The 22,881-nt window shown below is 49.2% G+C and overlaps 2 protein-coding genes across 3 annotated transcripts in view; one reads left to right on the forward strand and one right to left on the reverse strand.

Annotated features, from left to right (window-relative positions):
* The window catches only part of ERO1A (endoplasmic reticulum oxidoreductase 1 alpha), a 34,448-nt gene extending 25,704 nt beyond the window's left edge, over positions 1 to 8,744 (forward strand). Inside the window, 6 exon segments of the mRNA XM_080993451.1 lie at positions 412 to 662; positions 4,082 to 4,102; positions 4,104 to 4,148; positions 5,942 to 6,028; positions 7,215 to 7,348; positions 8,157 to 8,744. Coding sequence (XP_080849577.1) covers positions 412 to 662; positions 4,082 to 4,102; positions 4,104 to 4,148; positions 5,942 to 6,028; positions 7,215 to 7,348; positions 8,157 to 8,217 — 599 coding nt within the window. The 3' untranslated portion in view covers positions 8,218 to 8,744.
* Positions 6,713 to 22,881, reverse strand: part of GPR137C (G protein-coupled receptor 137C) — a 31,697-nt gene continuing 15,528 nt past the window's right edge. Inside the window, exons 5-8 of one of the 2 annotated variants that reach the window (XR_013982100.1) lie at positions 21,583 to 21,708; positions 19,086 to 19,195; positions 15,872 to 17,657; positions 6,713 to 6,741 (exon numbers count right to left, since the gene is read on the reverse strand). Coding sequence is in view for 1 of the 2 variants with exons in the window: in XM_080991669.1 (XP_080847795.1) it covers positions 17,492 to 17,657; positions 19,086 to 19,195; positions 21,583 to 21,708 (402 nt within the window). In the remaining variant the exon portion in view is untranslated. Of the gene's footprint in view, positions 6,742 to 13,711; positions 17,658 to 19,085; positions 19,196 to 21,582; positions 21,709 to 22,881 lie in introns of those variants that run through there. The other variant, XM_080991669.1, reaches the window with a different exon arrangement.

The following is a 22,881-nucleotide window of genomic DNA, read 5'->3' on the forward strand; positions in this document are numbered from 1 at the left end:
GTCTAAGAAGGGAATCCAAACGGTGGAAGGGCACCAAGGCCTCATTAGGGAAAGCGTGCCTCAGTTTAAGAATGGTTTCAGTTTAAGAACGGATTTCCGGAATGGATTAAGTTTGTAAACTGAGGTACCACTGCAATAGTAATAGTAATAATAATAATAATAATAATAATAATAATAATTTTTATTTATACCCCTGCCAGAGCCAGGCTCAGGGTGGCTAACACCAGTAAAATTACAGTAAAAACATAATGGGGGGGGGAACACAATTTAAAATACAGGTTAAATGCAATTTAAATGCAGCCTCATTTTAAAAGCAGCCCATAGATCAAAACCCTAAGGGGAGGGAATGTTCCACATACTTCCAAGAAGGCTGAGAGTCCTTTGACGCCTTTCCTTTTTCCTTTCCCCAAGACACGTGGGCAGCCGAGCGTTGGGGCCACAACATCACGGAGTTCCAGCAGCGCTTTGATGAGGTCCTGACTCAGGGGGAGGGTCCCAGGCGGCTCAAGAATCTCTACTTCCTCTACCTGATAGAGCTGCGGGCCCTCTCCAAAGCCCTCCCGTACTTCCAGCGCCCCGATTTCCAGCTGTTCACGGGGGCCGAAAGCCAGGATGAAGAAACCAAGAGCCGCCTGTTGGAAATCCTGCATTTAACCAAGCAAGTGGCTTTGGCTTGAGGTCTCGTGGGTGGGAGGGGTTGGGGGGTGTCTTGAGGAAGGGGGAGGTGGCAGCAAGCTCTTTTGCTTGCTTTTTTATAATAATTTTTATTAGTTTGCAATTACAGTCCAATAATAGCCTCATTGTAAAGGTAAAGGGACCCCGACCATTAGGTCCAGTCGTGGCCGATTCTGGGGTTGCGGCGCTCATCTCACTTTATTGGCCGAGGGAGCCGGCATACAGCTTCCGGGTCATGTGGCCAGCATGACTAAGCCGCTTCTGGCGAACCAGAGCAGCGCATGGAAACACCGTTTACCTTCCCACCGGAGTGGTACCTATTTATCTACTTGCACTTTGTGCTTTCAAACTGCTAGGTTGGCAGGAGCAGGGACCGAGCAACAGGAGCTCACCCCGTCACGGGGATTCGAACCGCCGACCTTCTGATCGGCAAGTCCTAGGCTCTGTGGTTTAACCCACAGCACCACCTGCGTCCCTTTAGCCTCATTATAGCAATGCCATATTACAATACAATTGCAAATACCAATCATTCACATACCAAACTACCGTATTTTTCGCACCATAGGACGCACCGGACAATAGGACACACTTTGTTTTAGAGGGGGGAGAACAAGAAAAAAAAATTCTCCCCCTCTCTGCCCAGCGCCCCTTCAGCGAAGCGGCAGGAGGCGCTGTGCAGAGAGGGAGAGAACTTTCCCCCTCTTGTTTTCCTGCTCTAAAACAAGGTGCCGTTTAAGGTGCGTTCAGGCGGCTACCTTGGAAGCCTGGAGAGCGAGAGGGGTCAGTGTGCACTGACCCCTCTCGCTCTCCAGGCTTCAGGTTCCTTTCGACCTGCTCTTTGGGGCTGGCGGGGGGAAGCCCACCACCAGCCCCAAAGAGCAGTTCAGGGAGCAGCGGAGAGGCTCCTGCCATAGCCGCCCGTCACCTCTCCAGCCGGGAGAGGGTCGTGGGGGGCTGCTTTAGCCCCGCGCGCGCTCTCCCGGCTGGAGAGGTGACGGGCGGCTATGGCAGGAGCCTCAATAGCCGCCCGTCACCTCTCTAGCCGGGGGAGGGTCGCGGGGGGCTGCTTTAGCCCCGCGCGCGCTCTCCCGGCTGGAGAGGTGACGGGCGGCTATGGCAGGAGCCTCAATAGCCGCGCATCACCTCTCCAGCCGGGAGAGGGTCGCGGGGTGCTTCTTTAGCCCCGCGTGCGCTCTCCCGGCTGGAGAGGTGACGCGGGGCTGTAGAGGCTCCTGCCATAGCCGCGCGTCACCTCTCCAGCCGGGAGAGGGTCGCGGGGCTATGGCGTCTTCGCTCCATAGGACGCACACACATTTTCCCTTCATTTTTGAAGGGAAAAAAGTGCGTCCTATGGAGCGAAAAATATGGTATATAATTTAGGTGCCCCCCACCCCACAAGCTAGAATTGAGGGTTTGATTATATTCTTTATTTCTGCATTCCAAAATCTTATTAATTTCGATTACACTTCAGTCGAGAAGACCATCACTTAGACAACAACTGCAATATTAACAGCTTCCATTCGTGTCGACACATTAAATGGCTTATGAAACTACAAATGAGGCACTCAAAACTAAATCCTTCTTCTTCCTGTGTGTGGCACTTATTCTGTCTGTGACATTTCTTCCTGTCAAGCTATTTTGCTTTATGTGTGTGTTTTTCTCGGTGTGCAGAATTTGAATTACCTGGATGTAGTGATAGATTTGAGGCTGGTGAGGACATATTGCCATCTGTCTCATACGTGATGGGGCTTCCCCTCCCTCTGCTGCCAAATCTGTTCCAGAGGGACTCCCAATCCTAAAGAGCAGATTTGGGGGTTGGTTGGTGGAAGGGGGCTGCAGGGGGAGGGAGAACAGGCTAGTAAGGGCTGACATGGTAGAAGTTTATAAAATTATACATGGCCTGTAGAATAATAATAATAATAATAATAATAATAATAATAATAATAATAATCAATAATTTATTTGTACCCCGCCCATCTGGCTGGGTTTCCCCAGCCGCTCTGGGTGGCTTCCAACAAAGATCAAAAATACATTAAAATGTCACACATTAAAAACTTCCCTGAACAGGGCTGCCTTCAGATGTCTTCTAATAGTCTGGTAGTTGTTTTTCTCTTTGACATCTGATGAGAGGGCATTCCACAGAGCAGGCGCCACAACCGAGAAGGCCCTCTGCCTGGTTCCCTGTAACTTGGTTTCTCGCAGCGAGGGAACCGCCAGAAGGCCCTCGGAGCTGGACTTCAGTGTCCGGGTAGAACGATGGGGGTGGAGATGTTCCTTAAGGTATACTGGGCCGAGGCCGTTTAGGGCTTTAAAGGTCAGCACCAACACTTTGAATTGTGCTTGGAAACGTACTGGGAGCCAGTGTAGGTCTTTCAAGACCGGTGTTATATGGTCTCGGCGGCCACTCCCAGTCACCTGTCTAGCTGCCGCATTCTGGAGTAGTTGTTTCTGGGTCACCTTCAAAGGTAGCCCCACGTAGAGCGCATTGCAGTAGTGCAAGCGGGAGATAACCAGAGCATGCACCAGTCTGGCAAGACAGTCTGCGGGTAGGGAGGGTCTCAGCCTGCCTACCAGATGGAGCTGATAGACAGCTGCCTTGGACACAGAATTGACCTGCACCTCCATGGACAGCTGAGAGTCCAAAATGACTCCCAGGCTGCACGCCTGGTCCTTCAGGGGCACAGTTACCCCATTCAGGATCAGGGAGTCCTCCACACCAGCCCGCGGGCAGAGAAGTTTTTCTCCTCCTAACACTAGAACTGAACCTGAATGCTGGAACATTCAGGACAGAGGAAAGAAAAATCCTTCATGCAGTGCTGAGTTAAACTGTGGAACTCCCTCCCACTGGAAACAGTGATGGCCACGAACTTGGATGGCTTTAAAAGAGGACTGGGCAAATTCCAGAGCAGGGGGCTATTGATGACTTCTAGCCAGGATGGCTCTTTTCTGTCTCCCCTGGTTGAAGGCAGCAATGTTTCTGAACACCAGTTGCTGGAAACCCCATTAGGGGTGAGATGTTCTTGAGTTCGAATCCTGCTTCCTAGCTTCCTACAGATATCCGCCTGGCCCCTGCGAGAAGACTAGATGGGCCATTGGCTTGACCCTGCAGGCTCCTTTTATGTTTTTAGGCAACTAAACAGCACAGCAAATAGATAGGCTAACTTGCAGTTTTTTAATGACTCCGAAGGTATTGATTTTATACAGTGCTTTTTTTCTTTAAAAATGTTTAGGGGAACTCTCATTTCCTGCTCATATTGAAATACTGACCCTCAATGAGGCCAAACTTCGATTCACAAAATGTTTAGGGGTATGCGTTCCCCCCAGAAAAAAAGCACTGGTTTTTTGTAAACGGCGTGCCAACGAAGGACTCAAATTATAAACAATGTTTTGTTTCTGCTTTAGATCGTTCCCTTTGCACTTCAACGAAAAATTCACTCTTTGCTGGGAGCCAAAAAGAAGCGGCTAAATTAAAGGTAAGATTCTGTCTCTGGTGGCAAACACTTTTTTTTGGGGGGGGGCAGAATTTACTGTCTCTCTGCTGCAATTATGGCAATGATCATTATGTGAAGGTTGGGGGGGGGAATGGCTTCCTCCCCCATTATTTTCTGGATCTTTATATGTATAGGAGGTGACGTCTTCTACTCTGACTGCAGAAAGTAGTGTGATGTTACTGTAAGGTTACCAGATTTTTTTCAAAGAATCCGGGAACACTTTTCTTTTTTGAAAAGAGAAAAAAAACATTTATTTTTTAAAAGTTGTTTGTTTCTTTTTTAAAAAAATAAGAAGTAATATCTTCTCTTCTGTGGTCTCCTCTATTGGGCTGCCTTCCTCTGGGTCCCAGCCTGCTCTCTTGGAGCGCTAGCCACCGTGGAGTAGTCTCGGATCGGGCCTGGGCTCGGCCACGTGTCCTTGCCCTCCCAGTGTTCTCCTACCTCTCCCCTCTTATTTCTCCTTCCTCTTTCTCTCTCTTCCTTCTCCTTCTCCTCTCCTCCTTCTCCCTGCGCCAGCTCCAGGGTTTTCCTGGCCCTGGAGCACCGCTGGGCAGTTGGACGGGCGGCCAGGCGCTCTCGCTCCCGGTTCAATTTGGGTCGCGAGTGTGTGTGTGTGTGTGTGTGTCAGCAGTTCCCCCAGTTGACACGCCGGGCGTCCCCGGTTCGCCTTCGGCAGTGGCAGCAGCCCGGAGCCAGCCTGGTAGCGCAGTTGGCTCTGGCTGGCTTCAGGAGCTGCTCGCTGCCGTGGTGCCCGCCATTTTGCCTTGCTGGAAGTCCCCTAATAATAATAATAATAATAATTCATTTTTTATATCCCGCCCATCTGGTGTGTCTTGTGCCGTTGGACCAATCATGCAACATTCATTCCGTACTAATAAACCTACAACACTTAAAATATAAATCCGGGGACATTAAATGAAATCCGGGGACTGTCCCCGGGAAAAAGGGGATGTCTGGTACCCATATGTTGCTGAATATTCCATCGGCACCTGGGGGTGGCAGGGAGCTGTCATTGACGAAATGTTCCATGTCCAACTTATGTGAGGGAAGTGTAGCTGTCAGTTTGGCTGGGAGGAAAACAACCCAGAGGCCACAGCAGGAGCTGTGTGTGTGGGGGCGGGGGAAGTCTGGAAATTCCAAAAGGTGTGGACTTCAAGGGGCAGGAAGTCTAGGGCAGCCTGCAGCCCAGGGGTGTCAGGGCAGAGGGAAAGATGGGAGAAAGGGGTTGGCAGAGAGACAAAGATTTTCAACTCTATTCTCACTCCACTGCTCTCAAGTGGCCCCCTGATGGACTGCTCCAAAGGAATGTGGCCTTTGACGGAAAATAAGGCCCCCACACCAGGTCTAGAGGCAGGTTAGTCAACGGAAAGGGGGGTGAGGTAAGCAAGGGAGGTGCCTAAAATTTAAAGAAAAAAGATAATTCTTTCAGATCTGGTTTGTAAAATCACAGCAGTAGTTCGGACTGGGAAGTCCTAAAGGAGCAAAGAAGTGTGCTTGTATGCGTTGAATTCACACACGTTTATACGAACCAAATGTAACTGAGGGACTCCAAAATGTATTCTGCATATGGCAGGGTTTTTAATTGTCAGCATGGGTTTTTATTGTGAAATCACCTAAGATATTTCATGGGAAGTGATTCATGAAAGGAATGAATTAATTAATTAACAGAAGCTAAACATCCCAACCTGGAGTTTCTTAGCAATTGGGTGAAAGGCAAACCAGTGGACTGCTTTCTAACGACATTTTCTTCTCTCTTTCCCTCCTTGCCAAACCAGGAAGAATTTAGACTCCATTTTAGGAACATTTCAAGGATTATGGACTGTGTTGGTTGCATCAAATGCCGTCTTTGGGGAAAGCTGCAAGTAAGTAACAGTCCCCATCTTTCCTTCCTTCCCTCGCTCCTCACAAAGATTTTTCATTCCTTTGCACATTTGCTGCAGGCTAATGCACACAGGTGGGATGCAGGTGGCACTGTGGGTTAAACCACAGAGCCTAGGACTTGCCGATCAGAAGGTCGGCGGTTCGAATCCCCGCTACGTGGTGAGCTCCCGTTGCAAGTAGATAAATAGGTACCGCTCCAGCGGGAAGGTAAACTGTGTTTCCGTGTGCTGCTCTGGTTCGCCAGAAGCGGCTTAGTCATGCTGGCCACATGACCAGCTGTATGCAGGCTCCCTCGGCCAGTAAAGCAAGATGAGCGCCGCAACCCCAGAGTCGTCCGCGACTGGACCTAATGGTCAGGGGTCCCTTTGCCTTTAATGCACGCAGGTATAGTCTGCTAAGAACTTAAAAGTTTTGTTGTTGATCATCGCAAGCCACTCTGGGAACCTGTTTTGGCTGAAGGGCAAATACTTCAGTTTTTAATACTTAAAATAAGGCTTCCCTATCCTGGTGCTGTCCAGATGTTGTTTGACTATCACAGAATTATAGAATTATGGAATTGAAAGGGACCTTGAGGGTCATTTAGCTCAGGCATAGGGAAACTCCAGCCCTCCAGATGTCTTAGGACTACAATTCCCATCATCCCTGACCACTGGTCCTGTTAGCTAGGGATGATGGGAGTTGTAGGCCAAAACATCTGGAGGGCCGGAGTTTGCCTATGCCTGAATTCTAGTCCAACCCCCTGCAATGCAGGAATCTCAGCTAAAGCATCCATGACAGATGTCCATCCAGCCTCTTAAAAACCTCTAAGGAAGGAGAATCTTATCACCTCCCGAAGGAGACCATTCCACTATCAAACAGCTCTTACTGTCAGAATGTTTTTCCTGATGTATAGTTGAAATCTCCTTTCTTGTAACTTGAATCCATTGGGCTCAGGTGCTTTCTTCCAGATCAGGAGAATACAAGTCCTATAATTCCTTACTCTTTAGCCATGCTTGCTAGGGATGATGGGAGTTTAAGGTTCTAGCCAGGGGTGGAGATCCTCAAGGCCAGGGACTGAGTGTGGCCCTCCATGCCTCTATCTGGCCCTTGGAATTCTCCCCAGGCCACACCCCTTCATTGGCCCTGGACAGGTAGACGTAACCCAATTCTTGTTCCCGTTGTGTACAGACTCAGGGCTTGGGAACAGCTCTGAAGATCCTGTTTTCTGAAAGCCTGATAGAAAACATGCCGGAGAAAGGACCCTCGCCCAAATTCCATCTAACGAGGCAGGAAATTGTGTCCCTCTTCAACGCCTTTGGAAGGTGAGTGTGAGGTTTCGTGTCTGGAAACCTGCAGCTTCAACATAGTTTTGCGCATGCAAAAACTGGAGACCCCAATTTGCTTGGAATTTTATGCAAGGTTATATACGGGAACTTGTATCCGCTCAGGCTGTGTATTCATCCCTTGGATGGGCTCTGCCTGCGCTGTTTCAGGCATATTACCGTACTTTTCCGTTTATAAGACGCCCCCTATTTTGGGACTCAAAATTAAGAAAATGGGGAGAGATTCCCCAGAGTTGTTGAGATTTTTGGGGGGGAGGGTGCCAAAAAACGCTCACGCGATGCAGAAGCCTCCAATCATATTTTCGCTCGCCGCCTCGTCTTATACATGGAAAAGTATGGTAATCTGCAAACACAGGACTAGAAACATGCTCATTTTTTTTCAAAAAAGCCGCCGATCAACGGCCCAATTGCCATAGCAGCCACCAATCGCCTGCACTAACTCCAGTGACAATCTACAGCTCGCGGCAGGAAACAATCCACCATCCCCCCGTGTGCACTACACGTGTATAAGACGACCCCAGTTTTTTAACATTACTGTAACGTAAAAAAAAACCCCTCGTCTTATACATGGAAAAGTATGGTAATCTGCAAGCATAGGACTAGAAACATGCTCATTTTTTTCAAAAAAGAAAAGCAAGCTGCGGTGCTCAGGTAGCCGAGTTCATTCTGGCGGGTTTTTGTGCCTCTGTGGAACTGCAGGGTGCAGACAGCTCTGCCTTTTGCCTACGTTCCGAGTCCAAAAGCTACCTAAGATCATGCTCTCTCCCTCTTGTGTCTCCCAATTCAGGATTTCAACAAGTATTAAGGAACTGGAAAACTTCAGGAACCTGCTGAGACCTCTCCACTGAAGCCATTTCCTGATAAAGACTGGCACTCCTGTTCTCCGCTGATGGTTGCTGCATCGTGGCCAGCCCCCCCCAACCCCACCCCGATCTTGGCAAGAAGGGGGAGCGTGGGACTGTAAACCAGCAACCTTGCTTCCCCAGCTTGCGAGTTTTATACTGGCCACAACTCCCGATGCAAGACTTAATCTTCCAGGGCTTCCTGGTCCTGTCGTCTTTGTGATCTGCCATGCAGCGTCTTACGTGATCGAATCTCTCAATGGTGGAAGGCAAAACTCACCTCGGTTAAGTAATCCTCAGCCTGCAGTTTTCATTTAAGGATCTATGAAGTGCCTTTCTGGATCAGGCCCAAGCCCAGAGGTTCTTTGCAAGGATCCCGGTACGGTGCCGCCTCTGTTTTAGGGGGTGCAGTGGAGATACCGCTTCTGGAAAAAACCCTGCTTTTGAACCATTTCATTTTAATTAGATAAGAGAACCGGCAGCTGCCCTTTAAAAAGGACCCCCCCAATAAATGCAATTAAACCCAAACACAAGTTAGATCTAAAGCAGTGGGTAGCTCTCCTTTTTGGGAGTTTTGGACTAGAATTCCCACCCAGTGGCGTATCGTGGAGAGGGTGGTGGTCCACAGGGGGGGTTGCCCTGGGAGCTAAATTTCAGCACTCGGTTCCATCACCGCTCCGTCGAAAATGGCTTGTCCATGCAAACCAGGAACTGGTGATGCACACTGTTAGGAAGTTGAACGCGCATGCATGTTCCGTCCATTTCCCTGCCTCTGCGCAGCCCCGGGCACCGGCAACCCACGCTAGGCCACTGCTCCCACCATCCTACCTAACCATTGACCGCACTGCCAGGAACTGGGAGTCCAAAACAGCCGGGAGGGGGCACCATGTTAACCATCCCTTGCTCTACAGTGCTGTATGGCACAGTCCTCAGGGAGGTACGGTATACGAAGCACACTCCCCAGGGAGATATCTCCATCTGAGCACACCTGGATACAGGCCAGATCTGGCCTACGCAGACATTTGCTCTGCTGCCCCAGGGATCTTCTGGTGGGTCAAATATCTTCTCCCCTATTCTTTTGGGAAATCCTTATAAGAGCTCTGTAGTGTACCCTGGTCACAGGCCTGTGCTTCAGGCAAGCTGATAATCCACAGTTGCAGACTGCCCTTAGAGCACAGTGTAAAGGTAAAGGGACCCCTGACCATTAGGTCCAGTCGTGGCCGACTCTGGAGTTGCGGTGCTCATCTCGCTTTATTGGCCGAGGGAGCCGGCGTACAGCTTCCGGGTCATGTGGCCAGTGGGACCAAGCCGCTTCTGGCGAACCAGAGCAGCGCACAGAAACGCCATTTACCTTCCCGCCGGAGCGGTACCTGTTTATCTACTTGCACTTTGACGTGCTTTCGAACTGCTAGGTTGGCAGGAGCAGGGATCGAGCAACAGGAGCTCACCCCGTCGTGGGGATTCAAACTGCCGATCTTCTGATCGGCAAGTCCTAGGCTCTGTGGTTTAACCCACAGCACCACCCGCATCCCTAGCTGCTATTAAAAAGCAAAATTATGATGGATGTGACTTGACATCTTTTTCTAATAGAAGGGTGACCTCCATCCATCTTCATGGAGGTTAGAGAAACATTCTCCTCTTGTAACTCATGGGCACCCAAGGAAGCTGCAAGTTGGAAGAGTTAGGGCAGATAAAAGAAAGTGCCTCTTTGCACAGCACATAGTTTAGATTGGAGAACTCGTTTGCATAGGAAGAAGCAATGACCACCAGCCTATAGGGCTTTAAATGAGGATTACCGTATGTTCCGGCGTACAAGATAATAATAATAATAATAATTTATTATTTATACCCCGCCCATCTGGCTGGGCTTCCCCAGCCACTCTGGGCGGCTTCCAAAAAAATATTAAAATACAGTAATACATCAAACATTAAAAACTTCCCTGAACAGGGCTGCCTTCAGATGTCTTGTAAAAGTCTGGTAGTTGTTGTTCTCTTTGACATCTGGTGGGAGGGTGTTCCACAGGGAGGGTGCCACTACCGAGAAGGCCCTCTGCCTGGTTCCCTGTAACTTGGCTTCTTGCAGTGAGGGAACCACCAGAAGGCCCTCGGTGCTGGACCTCAGTGTCCGGGCTGAACGATGGGGTGGAGACGCTCCTTCAGGTCTACTGGATGAATTTTTATTCCTAGAAAATCACCCCAAAAGTCGGGGGTTGTCTTATACGCCGGGTATACACTTTGGGATGGAGAAGAGGGAGCTGGTGAGCAGAGGCGCCCCTTGTGCCGTCGCTACTCCTCCCTCCCCCAGAAGGGGACGCGGAAAGACCTTCCGAGTGCAGTGCTCACCCGCCCGCCCAACACCTTGCCTCGGGCTGCTGCTGCTGCGACGGCAGAGGCAGCGAAGGGGTGCGCGCTCTGTCCCTGGCGGCACTCAAACTATAACTCTAAAACTGAACAGCAAAAGTTGAGGGTCGTCTTATACGCCCAGTCGCCTAATACGCCGGAATCTACGGTAGGCAAGTTTATGTAGGAGAAGGCTACCAATGGTTACTATCCAACCAACAAAGACTTCCCCTTCGGGCATCTGATTGGCCACTGCGTGAACAGGATGACGGGCCATTGGTCTGATCCAGGAAGGTGGTTCTTAGTATTTTTGGTCCCAGCACTGAACCTAAACTGTCCAAGTGCCCTGTTGGGTTTCCTCCGCCCAACCCTTCTCTCTCTGAAGAAGAGTTTGGATTTGATATCCCGCCTTTCACTCCCCTTCAGGAGTCTCAAAGCGGCTCACAATCCCCTTTCCCTTCCTCCCCCCCACAAACACTCTGTGAGGTGAGTGGGGCTGAAAGACTTCAGAGAAGTGTGACTGGCCCAAGGTCACCCAGCAGCTGCGTGTGGAGGAGCGGAGACACGAACCCGGTTCCCCAGATTACGAGTCCACCGCTCTTAACCACTACACCACACTGGCTCTCTGCTTAATGTTACCTCATTTGACAAAACGCTTCGTACCCTGGAACTGCTACGCTGGTCTCAGGAAAAAGAGAGAGGCTCCCGAATGATTTTTTACTGTGAATGTTAGCAGAGAAGGGCAACACCTGCCCCCGAATTTCTGTCCACTTCTCCTGAGAAAGCAGAAAGGAATTCTGAGCAATGATTTGTGCAACTGTACTCGATGTGCTGTGACCTGTAGGGGGAAGTGGTGTGGAAATGACTCAGGTTTGTAAAAAAAACCACAAATGTGCCATGAATACAGAAGTGGGGCATACAGACCTGAAACAGAACGCTCTTGCTCTTTCATTTTATTCTCCTGAATTTGCGTTGCAAAGGACTTTGGGTCCCTCTGAACTCTACAATTCTATGATTGCGAAGGGCTGGCTGGGTGAGCAAAATGATGTTCCTACACTGGTATGTTTCCTTGAAGAGATGGTTATTATTTATTTAATTAAATACAGTGGTACCTCTGGATGTGAACGGGATCCGTTCCGGAGCCCTGTTCGCATCCTGAAGCGAATGCTCCACATGGGTCGCGATTCGCCACTTCCACGCATGCGCGTGACGTCATTTGGAGCGTCTGCGCATGCAGCGAAACCCAGAAGTAACACACTCGGTTCGCCACAGAGCGTAACTTGAAAACGCTCAACCTGAAGCACATTCAACCCGAGGTATGACTCTACTGCCCTGTACCCTCAGGTCTCGAGGCGCTTCACAGATAAAATCAGAATATAAAACCACAAAGTACATAATCAAAATAAAAGGTAAAGGGACCCCTGACCATTAGGTCCAGTCGTGGCCAACTCTGGAGTTGCGGTGCTCATCTTGCTTTACTGGCCAAGGGAGCCGGCGTACAGCTTCCAGGTCATGTGGCCAGCAGGACTAAGCCGCTTCTGGCGAACCAGAGCAGCGCACGGAAACGCCGTTTACCTTCACGCCGAAGCGGTACCTATTTATCTACTTGAACCTTTGACGTGCTTTCGAACTGCTAGGTTGGCAGGAGCAGGGACCGAGCAACGGGAGCTCACTCCGTCGCAGGGATTCGAACCGCCGACCTTCTGATCGGCAAGCCCTAGGCTCTGTGGTTTAACCCACAGCGCCACCCGTGTCCCAGTCAAAATAAAAACAACCACCCAAATAACAACTCCCCCCTTCCCCTGCAAAAGGAGCTCTAGGTGGTGACATGGTCTGCCTCATTTAATCCCCACAAAACCCCTGTGGGGTACGGCTAGGCTGAGAGGCTGGCCCAGTGGGAGCTTCATAACTGAGTGGGGATTCGAACCTTGTTCTCCCAGGTCAAAGGCTAACCGCTAGACCGCACTGTTTCTCAGAGCTGACCCTTGGAAACTAGCTGCTCCCAAGGCTCCCCCCCCCTCCAGCGGAAGGTGGGAATCGGCACATTCTTCATCCTGCCTCCAGCTATTTCCCCCAATCCTGCTAATTCCCCTCACTCCAAAAAACCTCTACATCTATCTGCTCCCCCTCCAGCTGTTTTGGTCTGTGCCACAGTAGCTGATGGGAGTTGTAGTCCAAAACAGCTGGAGAGCACCAGGTTAACAAAGGCTGATCTTTCAGGTACATGCAATTTATTTATTTTTTAAAAAGCATGCATTTTTGTTGAAATTATCAGGCATTGTGAACACACTGCCTTTGGGAGGGGCGCATCCATGACCCATGGCAGAGAATTCCATTTCATGCCCCCCCCCTTTAAAAAATACTCTACCACTCTAGGAGTCTGTGGTACAGATTTACCAGCTTTTGTTTACAACAACAACAATTTATTATTTATACCCCGCCCATCTGGCTGAGTTTCCCCTGCCACTCTGGGCGGCTACCAATCAAGTGTTAAAAACAGTACATTGTTACATATTAAAAACTTCCCTAAAGAGGGCTGCCTTCAGATGACTTTTAAAAGTAAAATAGTTGTTTATTGCTTTGAAATCTGCTGGGAGGGCGTTCCACAGGGCAGGTGCCACTACCGAGAAGGCCCTCTGCCTGGTTCCCTGTAACCTTACTTCTCGCAATGAGGGAACCGCCAGAAGGCCCTCGGCGCTGGATCTCAGTGTCCGGGCTGAACGATGGGGATGGAGACGCTCCTTCAGGTATACTGGACTGAGGCCGTTTAGGGCTTTAAAGGTCAGCACCAAAACTTTGAATTGTGCTCGGAAACGTACTGGGAGCCAATGTATGTCTTTCAAGATCAGTGTTATGTGGTCCCGGCGGCCACTCCCAGTCACCAGTCTAGCTGCCGCATTCTGGATTAATTGCAGTTTCCGGGTCACCTTCAAAGGTAGCCCCACGTAGAGCATGTTGCAGTAGTCCATGTAGGTTTTTTTTGTTTTGGTGCTTCTGCCAATTTCTCCATTCCCCCCCCCCCTAGTTTTTTCCTCTCCATCGCCATGAGCCAGTCAGGAGGGCAATAATCCTAAACCCTCTCCTTCCACGAGTTGGGGCAAGCTGTAAAGGTTGAAGAGGAGCAAGAAAACTCAAAGCCGAGCCTTTGAAAACTCCCGTCTCACAAGATAAAAACAAACCTTTATTTTCAAAACATGAATGGCATTACAGTTCAGAGTGAAGGAGGTTTAAGCGTGGGGTACATTCATTAGGCGCAGCCAGCCGAGGGCTGAAGGGACAGCTGGCAAAATGGCGTCCCTCAAACCATACCACGAACGGGCGAACTCTCGCACATTGCAGGATTTCTCTGTTTAAATAAGAAGCTGTCCACGAGAACGAAAAGGGCGCCCACCTCTTGTCAGCCATCACTTATTCTCTGTTCTACAACCCCACCCCGCTGTCCTAACCGGCAGTGGCTCCGATGAGTGGGAAAGTTCAGCTTCAGTGCAAAATGTTGAATAAGGAGCTTGTAGCCCTTAACACAATGCCCTCCTCCCGCCTACAAAACAAAAATTATAAAGTGCTCCCAGTGCATTGTAAAACTCTTAAGCGGAAAAGAAAACGGGTGGGTGAGGGGGTGTTAACAGCGCGATCTGCCTTGGGTGGGTGAAGGAGGGCAGCACAGAGTTCGAGACATGACTTGCTTCACCCGAGTCAGGGATCAATTGATGCCGGGGTGGGGTGGGGTTCCTAGTCACACATTAGCTTGGGAGAGGGAGGGAGAGAGAGCGCGCTTATCTTGACGCACAACGCCAATATGGCCTTTTTCAAGAGATGCTTAAAATTTGACAGCTGTCAAAATCTCATATGTCGACACTAACATGTTTACGAATCCGCCTCCCCCCCGCCCCAGCAAAATGGCCACCCTGACAGGGCCCTGATGCAACGCTAAAAACCACAGTTTACTGTTGCAAGAGAACAGCTCGGGTGCTTTTCCCTACCGCAAAGCGCGACGTGAGGTTTCCTTCAAAACACAGTTTATGAAGCTGGCTTGTTCCAATCAGATTAGCCACAGGTTAGCACTCGGACACAATGCTAAACTGGTTAATTTAAATTTAAAAAAGCAGTGAAAGCTACATTGGAGGAGGAGAACACAAGCCTCTCAGGGTGGGGGCCCTAGGCTTGGCCCTGTAACACTAAACTAGAGTTTAATGCTATTATCTCAATCTGCAGCCACTCTTGAAAAGTTGCCAGCACTTCGGTGTGACTTCAAAAACTGGTGTAACATGTAGTTTTCCTTCTCAATCTGTGAACAGGAGATACACCCATTATTCCAGCCAGATATCCTCACGGGGTATCAGAATTAGCTTGCGAATTGAAAGGGACAGCTACACAGTTCTACCCCCGGGAAGATATCTTGAGGTCTGAAAAGCAAAAGAGCTGCTGGAATGAGAAATGTTTCTCTCCTAAACAAACGCTTACAGATGGCACCTGAAGTTTTGCTCCATGAGTACCTTGAGGCGGGGAAATATCCTTTTTGTCCTGGGGCTGTTAAGAGTCTGCTAATGGAGATGAACCTCCACACATTTCCCAAAGCAGCCTCTGAACTAAGTCCCAAAGAGCAGCAAAATGCCCTGGTTGGTCAGAGTGAGCTGAACAGAAAAAAAACAGAGTCAAGAAATCTATGCAAAGTCAAGAAATCTGGGGCAACCCAGCCCAATGGGCAAGGAATAAATAATAAAAATCATTATTATTAATATTACACAAGAATTGCCTTGCCTACAGTGGTTCTACCAAACATCTGAATTTGTGAGCACAGCGCTAGGAATGGACAAACGTCTCCCAGCAAGTCTTTGGCAGGTTAGCGTCACTTGGGAGTGGAATTTGCTGACAACCTCAATGACTTTAGGCCCCCAAAACAGCTACTCTGCAACACATGACCTCAGCCCAGGGGTGTTTCTTTGTGGGGGGGGGGGTTGGACCCACCAGGTACCGCTGAGCTACAGCTCCCATCAGTCCCAGCAAGCACGGCCAATGGCCAGGGATGTTGGGAACTATAGTCCAGTTGATGGGTGAAAGATTCCCCAGATCTCTGAAGAGGCTGAGCTGCAAGCAGATATTTGGGTGAAGAACTTGTGCAAGAACCTAAACTTGTTCGGGCCCTTTCGCAAGCACGACACCCCCCGACAAATTCTAAAATCGGCACTTTTTGCTGAAGTCACGTTCACTCTGAGCAGGCATGGCCAAACCTGGCCCTCCAGCTGTTTGGAGACTACAATTCCCATCATCCCTGACCACTGGTCCTGTTAGCTAGGGATGATGGGATTTGTAGTCTCCATACAGATGGAGGGCCAAGTTTGGCAAGATACTGCCTCCTACCTCTCAATGTTAGGGATAACTCACCTGGTTCTCGAACTGCCTGAGAAGCAGAATGCGTGCAACCTGGTGGAACAGAGAGCTCCAACACTGGGTCTGAACTTCTACGCAATGGGGACATGTCTTCATTCCGTCACAAGGGAGCAGAATCAGATTTTTGCAGCCAGAAGGTGGTGGAAATGACCCAATATAAGAAGGAGTTCATCCAGCCTGCCTCTTGACCCTTAGGGAGTCTTCACTTCATCCCAATACTATCCACTCAAGAGTGTACATTCCCAGCTTGGATTTTTAAAAAATGGACGGATTGCAGCTTCTCTAGACAACACAGCTGTGTGCATTATAAACAGGCAACCGCCCCCTATCCCCTTCTCTGCTGAGAAGTATGACTGCCATGAACTGCAAAATCTTCCAGAATGGCTACATCAATGGCTACACTTCTCTATTAAGAAGAAGCAGGGAGTAAAGGAGAAGAGAGAAAGTTTTCTTCAACTCTGCTAGAGAGTGCAACCAAACTTTTTCTCCATTGCAGATGACAGTGCTATTTCGTGATTGCTAAGCAGTCCAAATGCTAACCGTGCTGCTTCCTGGCTGCTAAGCGAACCCTAAGAAGGCTCTCCCATCCCGGACCACACCTGTAGCTGGCTGGCTAAGAGCAGCCGAAATATCAACCTCAGCTGCTTCTGCAATATCCCTAGGAAGCATGCAACTAGCCCTCATGGAGCCATTCTGTCTTAAAAAAAATAAAGCACCACTGAGTAACAGCTCTGCTTTCCCCAGTGTGTGAACCAAGTTTGTTAGTTTTATAAATCAATGCTCAACATTAGTCAGTCGGTCGCAAGGGGCTTCATACCACATGCAAAAAAAGATAGATATGAAGAACTGGCTTCAACAGCCCCAGGAATAAACAGATTGATAGTAAAGCATAGCTGCAAGGTAACTTAACCCTTGTGAGACCATGACACTTGTGCCACACTTGTTAACATTCTTTCGTTTTTGTGTGTTATGGTTTCCCCATTTTAAAACTCTGAAAAGTTTGGAAGCAAGGAATTCCCCACCCGACCCGAAACGTCCCCACCGTTAGTACGCAGAGATGCTCCAGTCATCGCAGGAAGACCGAACAAACTTCCCCAGCTATGGATGTGCAATTAAAAGAGTTACCCAGAACCGTCTTCCGGAGCTGATGGAGACAGTTGACTGGCAGGGAGAAGGAGCGTTCCTTGGGAAAGTTCGGTTAAAAGTGCAAATTATCAGCCATCAAGGTCTGCCAGCAAAGCTGTGCTGCTGTTTTCGGTTGCCAAGGTATCGTCCTCCTCTGGAAGGCCCGACCCACTGAAACGAAATACTTCTATAGGGCTGTGATTTGACCTCGCCGGCTTCCATCATTGCAAGTACCGTTTGGCAAGAAGAGTTGGCTTTGCAAAGCTCCCGTCCTTCCGTTCCCACGTCCCGGAAACTTCGGGAGCCGCGCTAGGTATTTGGGGACCCAGCGGAGAGCTGCCGCCTGAGTCCTGCGCACCTGGTTGGAGCCCTGCTCCGTCCGCGTCCCACCCAGGCGCAGCCCCCCAGAGGCGCACGAGTTCCAGTCCTACGGTACCAGGCGGGGGTTCGGGTGGCTTCTCGAATCCAGGCTCCCGTGGGTGAAAAGCAGCGGGGCCACGTCCATCGGAGGGGCCACCAACGGCGGGATCATGACGCAGCTGTCGCTCCCCGTCAAGGAACCGTACCAGCCAGAGCTCTGGGGGGTAGCCAGGCTGCAGAGAAAGAAGAGGACAGGAGGGAAGTCCTGCGGGTCCAGGAAAACCTGTCTAAAACCAAATGCACCAATGAAGGAATGGGTTTCCCAAACCCAAAACTGACTGTGCAGGCAGTTTGAAACTGCACCAAAATCCCTATTTTTCCTTAGCTAAAATGCTTTAACTTGAGCTCGTGAGCCAAAATCCCAGCTGTATAAACAAGTGCTCAGAGCCCTCTCCTTTATCAGTTTGTGACGGCAAGAATGGCCTTGACTGTACCAGTAGAACAGGGAAGACACGTCTGTGCCTGATCTTATATCCTGACCACAAAGGCGCACAGACCTAGTCTGGGAACAGCGCCAGAGGGTGTTCTTGGAGACAGTGACCTCTTGCTCCAAGATAAGAGTAGGAACAGGAAGATCCTTTTATGGTCAGAAGTACAGGAAGGAAAACCCTTTTATGGTTAAGCGTGCCGGAGCAGGAACATCTGTGATGTCAACCTGCGTGTACAAGCTGATGTGGCTGGATTCCTGGGGAAGGGGGAGAGAGTGCCTGGACGATATATATACTGCATGAAATTTCTCATTTCTTTGGACTTGCTGTGGACTGACCACACAAGTGCCTCTCTGCTGTTCCGGAGAGCAGAAATAAAGAACTCTTTCTCTGAACCAACCCTCGGTGTCATTTGACTTCCTTCCTCCTGTCCGGGAGCAACGCAGACCCAATTGGTGAACTCCAATAAGGCTACACCTAAACCAGTGAATGGCCAAACTTGGCCCTCCAGCTGTTTGAGGACTACAATCCCCATCATCCCTGACCGCTGGTCCTGTTAGCTAGGGATGATGGGAGCTGTAGTCCCAAAACAGCTGGAGGGCCAAGTTTGGCCATGCCTGACCTAAACGGTCTTGGCCCAGTGTACCTGAAGGAGTATCTCTGCTCCCATTATCCAGCCTGGACACTTGAGGCCCAGCTCCAAGGGGTCTCTGGCAGTTCTCTTGCTGTGAGGCAGGATGGATAAAAATCAATGATTTTTTTTTTAAATAAAAAAATGGATTTTTTAAAATTTAAATCGGATTTTTTAAATTTAAATCGAATTTTGTAATAAAATGCTTTTGGAGAAAAAATATTTCTAAAGGTAGTTTTCTATTTAAGTTACATTAAGTTACATTATAGTCTATTTAAGTTACATACGTTTTTCACGTGTGCTAAAACTCAAGTCTCTTTTTAATAAAATAATTGTTTAATAAAATAATAAAATAATCATCCCTAGCTAACAGGACCAGTGGCCAGGGATGATGGGAATTGTAGTCCCGAAAACATCTGGAGGGCCGAGTTTGCCTATGCCTGTTCTAAAGCACGTGCCCTACCCACTGAGCTATACAGCCCTTCCCTACACTTTGAAGTGGGCTGCCGACAAAACGCCCTCTCCCCCGTCAACCGTGCTACCTTCCTCCGCTGAGCCTTGGAAGATCGTCGTCACTGTCGTACCGCCTTGGATTGTCGAAGAAATAGGCGCGGGAGTTGTAGCTGTGGCTGTTTATCATTCCAGCCGGCGCCTGTTTGGTTAAAAGAGGCTGTTAGCCAAGTGAGCAAAACAGACAGCGATCTTAGAACATGGGTCTGGGATGCAGACAGTCTTGGGAAGCATCCCACTTAGGGGGAGATGGGGAGGAAAGTCTCTTAATTTCCTTTTCCTCTTTCAGTGGGGGGGGGGGAACCTTGCAGAATTTGCAACGTTTGCTTTGATGTAAAAATGTGTGGAGCTTAGCATTAGCTGAAAAAATAACTCGTTAAACGAATGTGCTGCCAAAGAACTGTAGCACACAGCCCCCTGTTCTGGAGTAAGCATATCAGTATGGAATGAATGATGCTTTGCAGGGTTAAAGAAAGCGAAAAATGGTGTAAAAAAGAGGTAATATACATTAGACACAACAACCTAGAAAGATTAAAAATTTTAAGGTCTTAGGAATAAAGGAAAGAAGTCAGTATGTATATACACCGTATTTTGCACTTATAAGACGCACTTTCCCCCCCTAAAAAGTACAGTGGTACCTGGGGTTACATACGCTTCAGGTTACATACGCTTCAGGTTATAGACGCTTCAGGTTACAGACTCCGCTAATCCAGAAATATTACCTCAGGTTAAGAACTTTGCTTCAGGATGAGAACAGAAATTGTGCAGCGGCAGGCCCCATTAGCTAAAGTGGTACCTCAGGTTAAGAACAGTTTCAGGTTAAGAACGGACCTCCAGAACGAATTTAGTACTTAACCCGAGGTACCACTGTAAGGGGAAATGTGTGTGCATCTTATGGAGCGAATGTAAGCGGGAGGCTCTGCTCAGCGCTCTCTTTAAAGAGCTGCATGGAGCGTGTGTGCGGTTCTTTGAGGCTTTTCCCCAAGGAGGGAGAAAGGCTGCCCTTCTCCCTCCTCGGGGAAAAGCCCCCAAGAGCCGCACCATAGCTGTCCCTTATTTGGCGGGAAACTCCCTTATCCCAGTGCCGTTTCCCGCTGCTGTCCCTTACTGATGATGTCCCTTAAATTTCCCGGGTTTCAAAGGAAGCAGCTCCTCTCCCTCCCTCCCTGCCGGCCAGGGAGGAGGGAGGCTCCAACTGTGTTGCTCCCCCAATAAGCATGCGGGGTGGAGCTTGCATGCCTTGTGCCGATCAAATTGGTCGCGTTGCCTGGGGACTCGCCTTTGCTCAGCGCTTCCCAGCGGAGAGGTGGTTTTCCTTGCTGCATCCCCTTTGCCAGGTTGCTGCGCTGTGGGAACCACCGCTTGAGGCTTTGTTTGGCTGCTGGCTGGGCTTTCTGCCTTTGGCTCGGAGGGGCTCAGAAGTTGAACATACCTGCGCTCTGAAAATCCCTTATTTTGGCTGCTGATCCCTTATTTTCGAGGCTGCCGGTCCCTTATTTTCAAATCAGTAAGTTGACAACTCTGCGCCTTCTTGAAAGGGAGCGCGGCTCTTGGGGGAGCCTTAGCCGTGCGCAGCCTCTCCCGGGCAAGGGGAGCCTTCATCCCGCTGCCCTGCGGAGGCTTCGCATGGCTATCCCTGGCATTTGCGGGAGGTAGGTGAAGGGACAGAGTGCGCGGCTCTGTCCCTTCCCCCACCTCCCAGAAAAGCCCCCAAGAGCCGTGCTCCCTTTAAAGAGCACACGGCTCTTGCGGGAGGTGGAGGGAAAGCCAGGAGGCTTGCTTTCGCTGGAGCCAGGAGGGCAAGAGGGATCAGTGCGCCCCGATGCCGCTTGCTCTCCTGGCTTCAGGGATAGCCCCGCAAAGCCTCCTGAGCGAAGATGGAATAGCGTTCCCTCTTAGCTCAGGATTTGCGTTCCTTTCTTATTTCTTGTTTTCCTCCCCTAAAAACTAGGTGCGTCTTATGGTCCGGTGCGTCTAATACAGCGAAAAATACGGTGTGTATGTAATGATTAGATTAGAATGATTATATGGTTTTATTTGTAGATGTGTGTTTCTGTTTTTTGTGTTCTTTTTTCCTCTTGCGTTTTTTTCCCTTGTTTGTACTGTTTTATTTTGGATTAAATGTTTGTAATTTTTGTTGTAATTTTGCACTGAAAATTAAAAAAAAATAAAAAAGAAAAGAAAGAAATGTAGTACACACACACCCCACCGCCAAAATCCTATTTTGGAGGGATTTTATCTTACGCACAACAAATACAGACGCATGCAACTCCCTCTCAGTGGTGAGATTTTGTTTTCCCCATGGTCTTCAATACCCCACCAAACTAATATTAAGCCTCTCTTCGATATACTGTGCTGCTTCTTGCCACTTCCATTACTTCCGCTCTATCAATTTGTTTGATTTGCTTGAACAAAATCTTTTTAAAAAATAATCATTTCCTTTCGAAGCGGTCTTCACAGTTTGAGGGGCACGCTCTGTTTTTTAACTGGGAAAAGTAGATGATCCGTGCAAACCCTGCGTGATCGTACCAAGTTCTGTGTGATCCTCTGAGCCCGGAAGAAGAGAACCAGGAATGTTGTAGGGACAAATTCCCAGAGGAACAAGACGACCCCAAAAACCACGTATTCTTCGCTTCCGGCTTCTTCGCCTCGAACCTGCGGAAACAGGCCATGGATTCAAGTCCAGCACTCAAGGAGATAGGTTACAGTGGCCAGAGGTCAGCATACCCTTTCAGCAGGGGGCTGGTCTACTGTCCCTCTGACTATATTTTTCGGGGGATAAATGAACGAATTCCTATGCCCCACAAATAACCCAGAGGTGCATTTTAAATAAAAGCACACATTCCACTCCTGTAAAAACACCAGGCAGGCCCCACAAATAACCCACAGATGCATTTTATGAATAAAAGGACACATTCCACTCTTGTGAAAACACGCTGATTCCTGGACCGTCCGGGGGCCGGATTTAGAAGGCGATTGGGCTGGATCCGGCCCCCAGGCCTTAGATTTGCCTACTCATGGGCTACGCTGTGTCTGGGACTGTCCTTGATGACTGTCCTACGAGTACAGACTTCCATTGCGGGACACCTCTTATTTAGAAGATTCAGGAACGATAAGAGAGAAGGTACTTTTCAACATGGTGCACAGTTGAACTATGGAACTCATTGCCACAGGAGGCCATGACGGCCACCACCTTAGATGATAATAATAATAATAATAATAATAATAATAATAATAATAATTTATTATTTATACCCCGTCCATTTGGCTGGGTTCCCCCAGCCACTCTGGGCAGCTTCCAACAGAATATTAAAATACAACCATCTATTAAACATTAAAAGCTTCCCTAAACAGGGCTGCCTTCAGATGTCTTCTAAAAGTCTGGTAGTTGTTTTTCTCTTGGACATCTGATGGGAGGGCGTTCCACAGAGAGGGTGCCACCACCGAGAAGGCCCTCTGCCTGGTTCCCTGTAACCTCACATCTCGCAGGGAGGGAACCGCCAGAAGGCCCTTGGCGCTGGACCTCAGTGTCCGGGCAGAACGATGGAGGTGGAGACGCTCCTTCAGGTATACAGGACCGAGGCCATTTAGGGCTTTCAAGGTCAGCACCAACACTTTGAATTGTGCTCGGAAACATACTTATGGGCTTTAAAAGAGGATTGGACAAGTTCATGGAGGAGAAGAGGGCTATCAAGGGCTGCTAGCCGCGAAGGCTGTGCTCTGCCCCTACAGTTGGAGGCAGCAAAGCTGAATACCAGTTGCTGGAAACGACCTTGGAGCGGGTCTTGTGTTCGAATCCTGACTGCGGGTTTCCCACAGGCATCTGCT

This window comes from Podarcis pityusensis (assembly GCF_964106645.2).
Source record: "Podarcis pityusensis genome assembly, chromosome: 1".
Lineage (NCBI taxonomy): Eukaryota > Metazoa > Chordata > Lepidosauria > Squamata > Lacertidae > Podarcis > Podarcis pityusensis.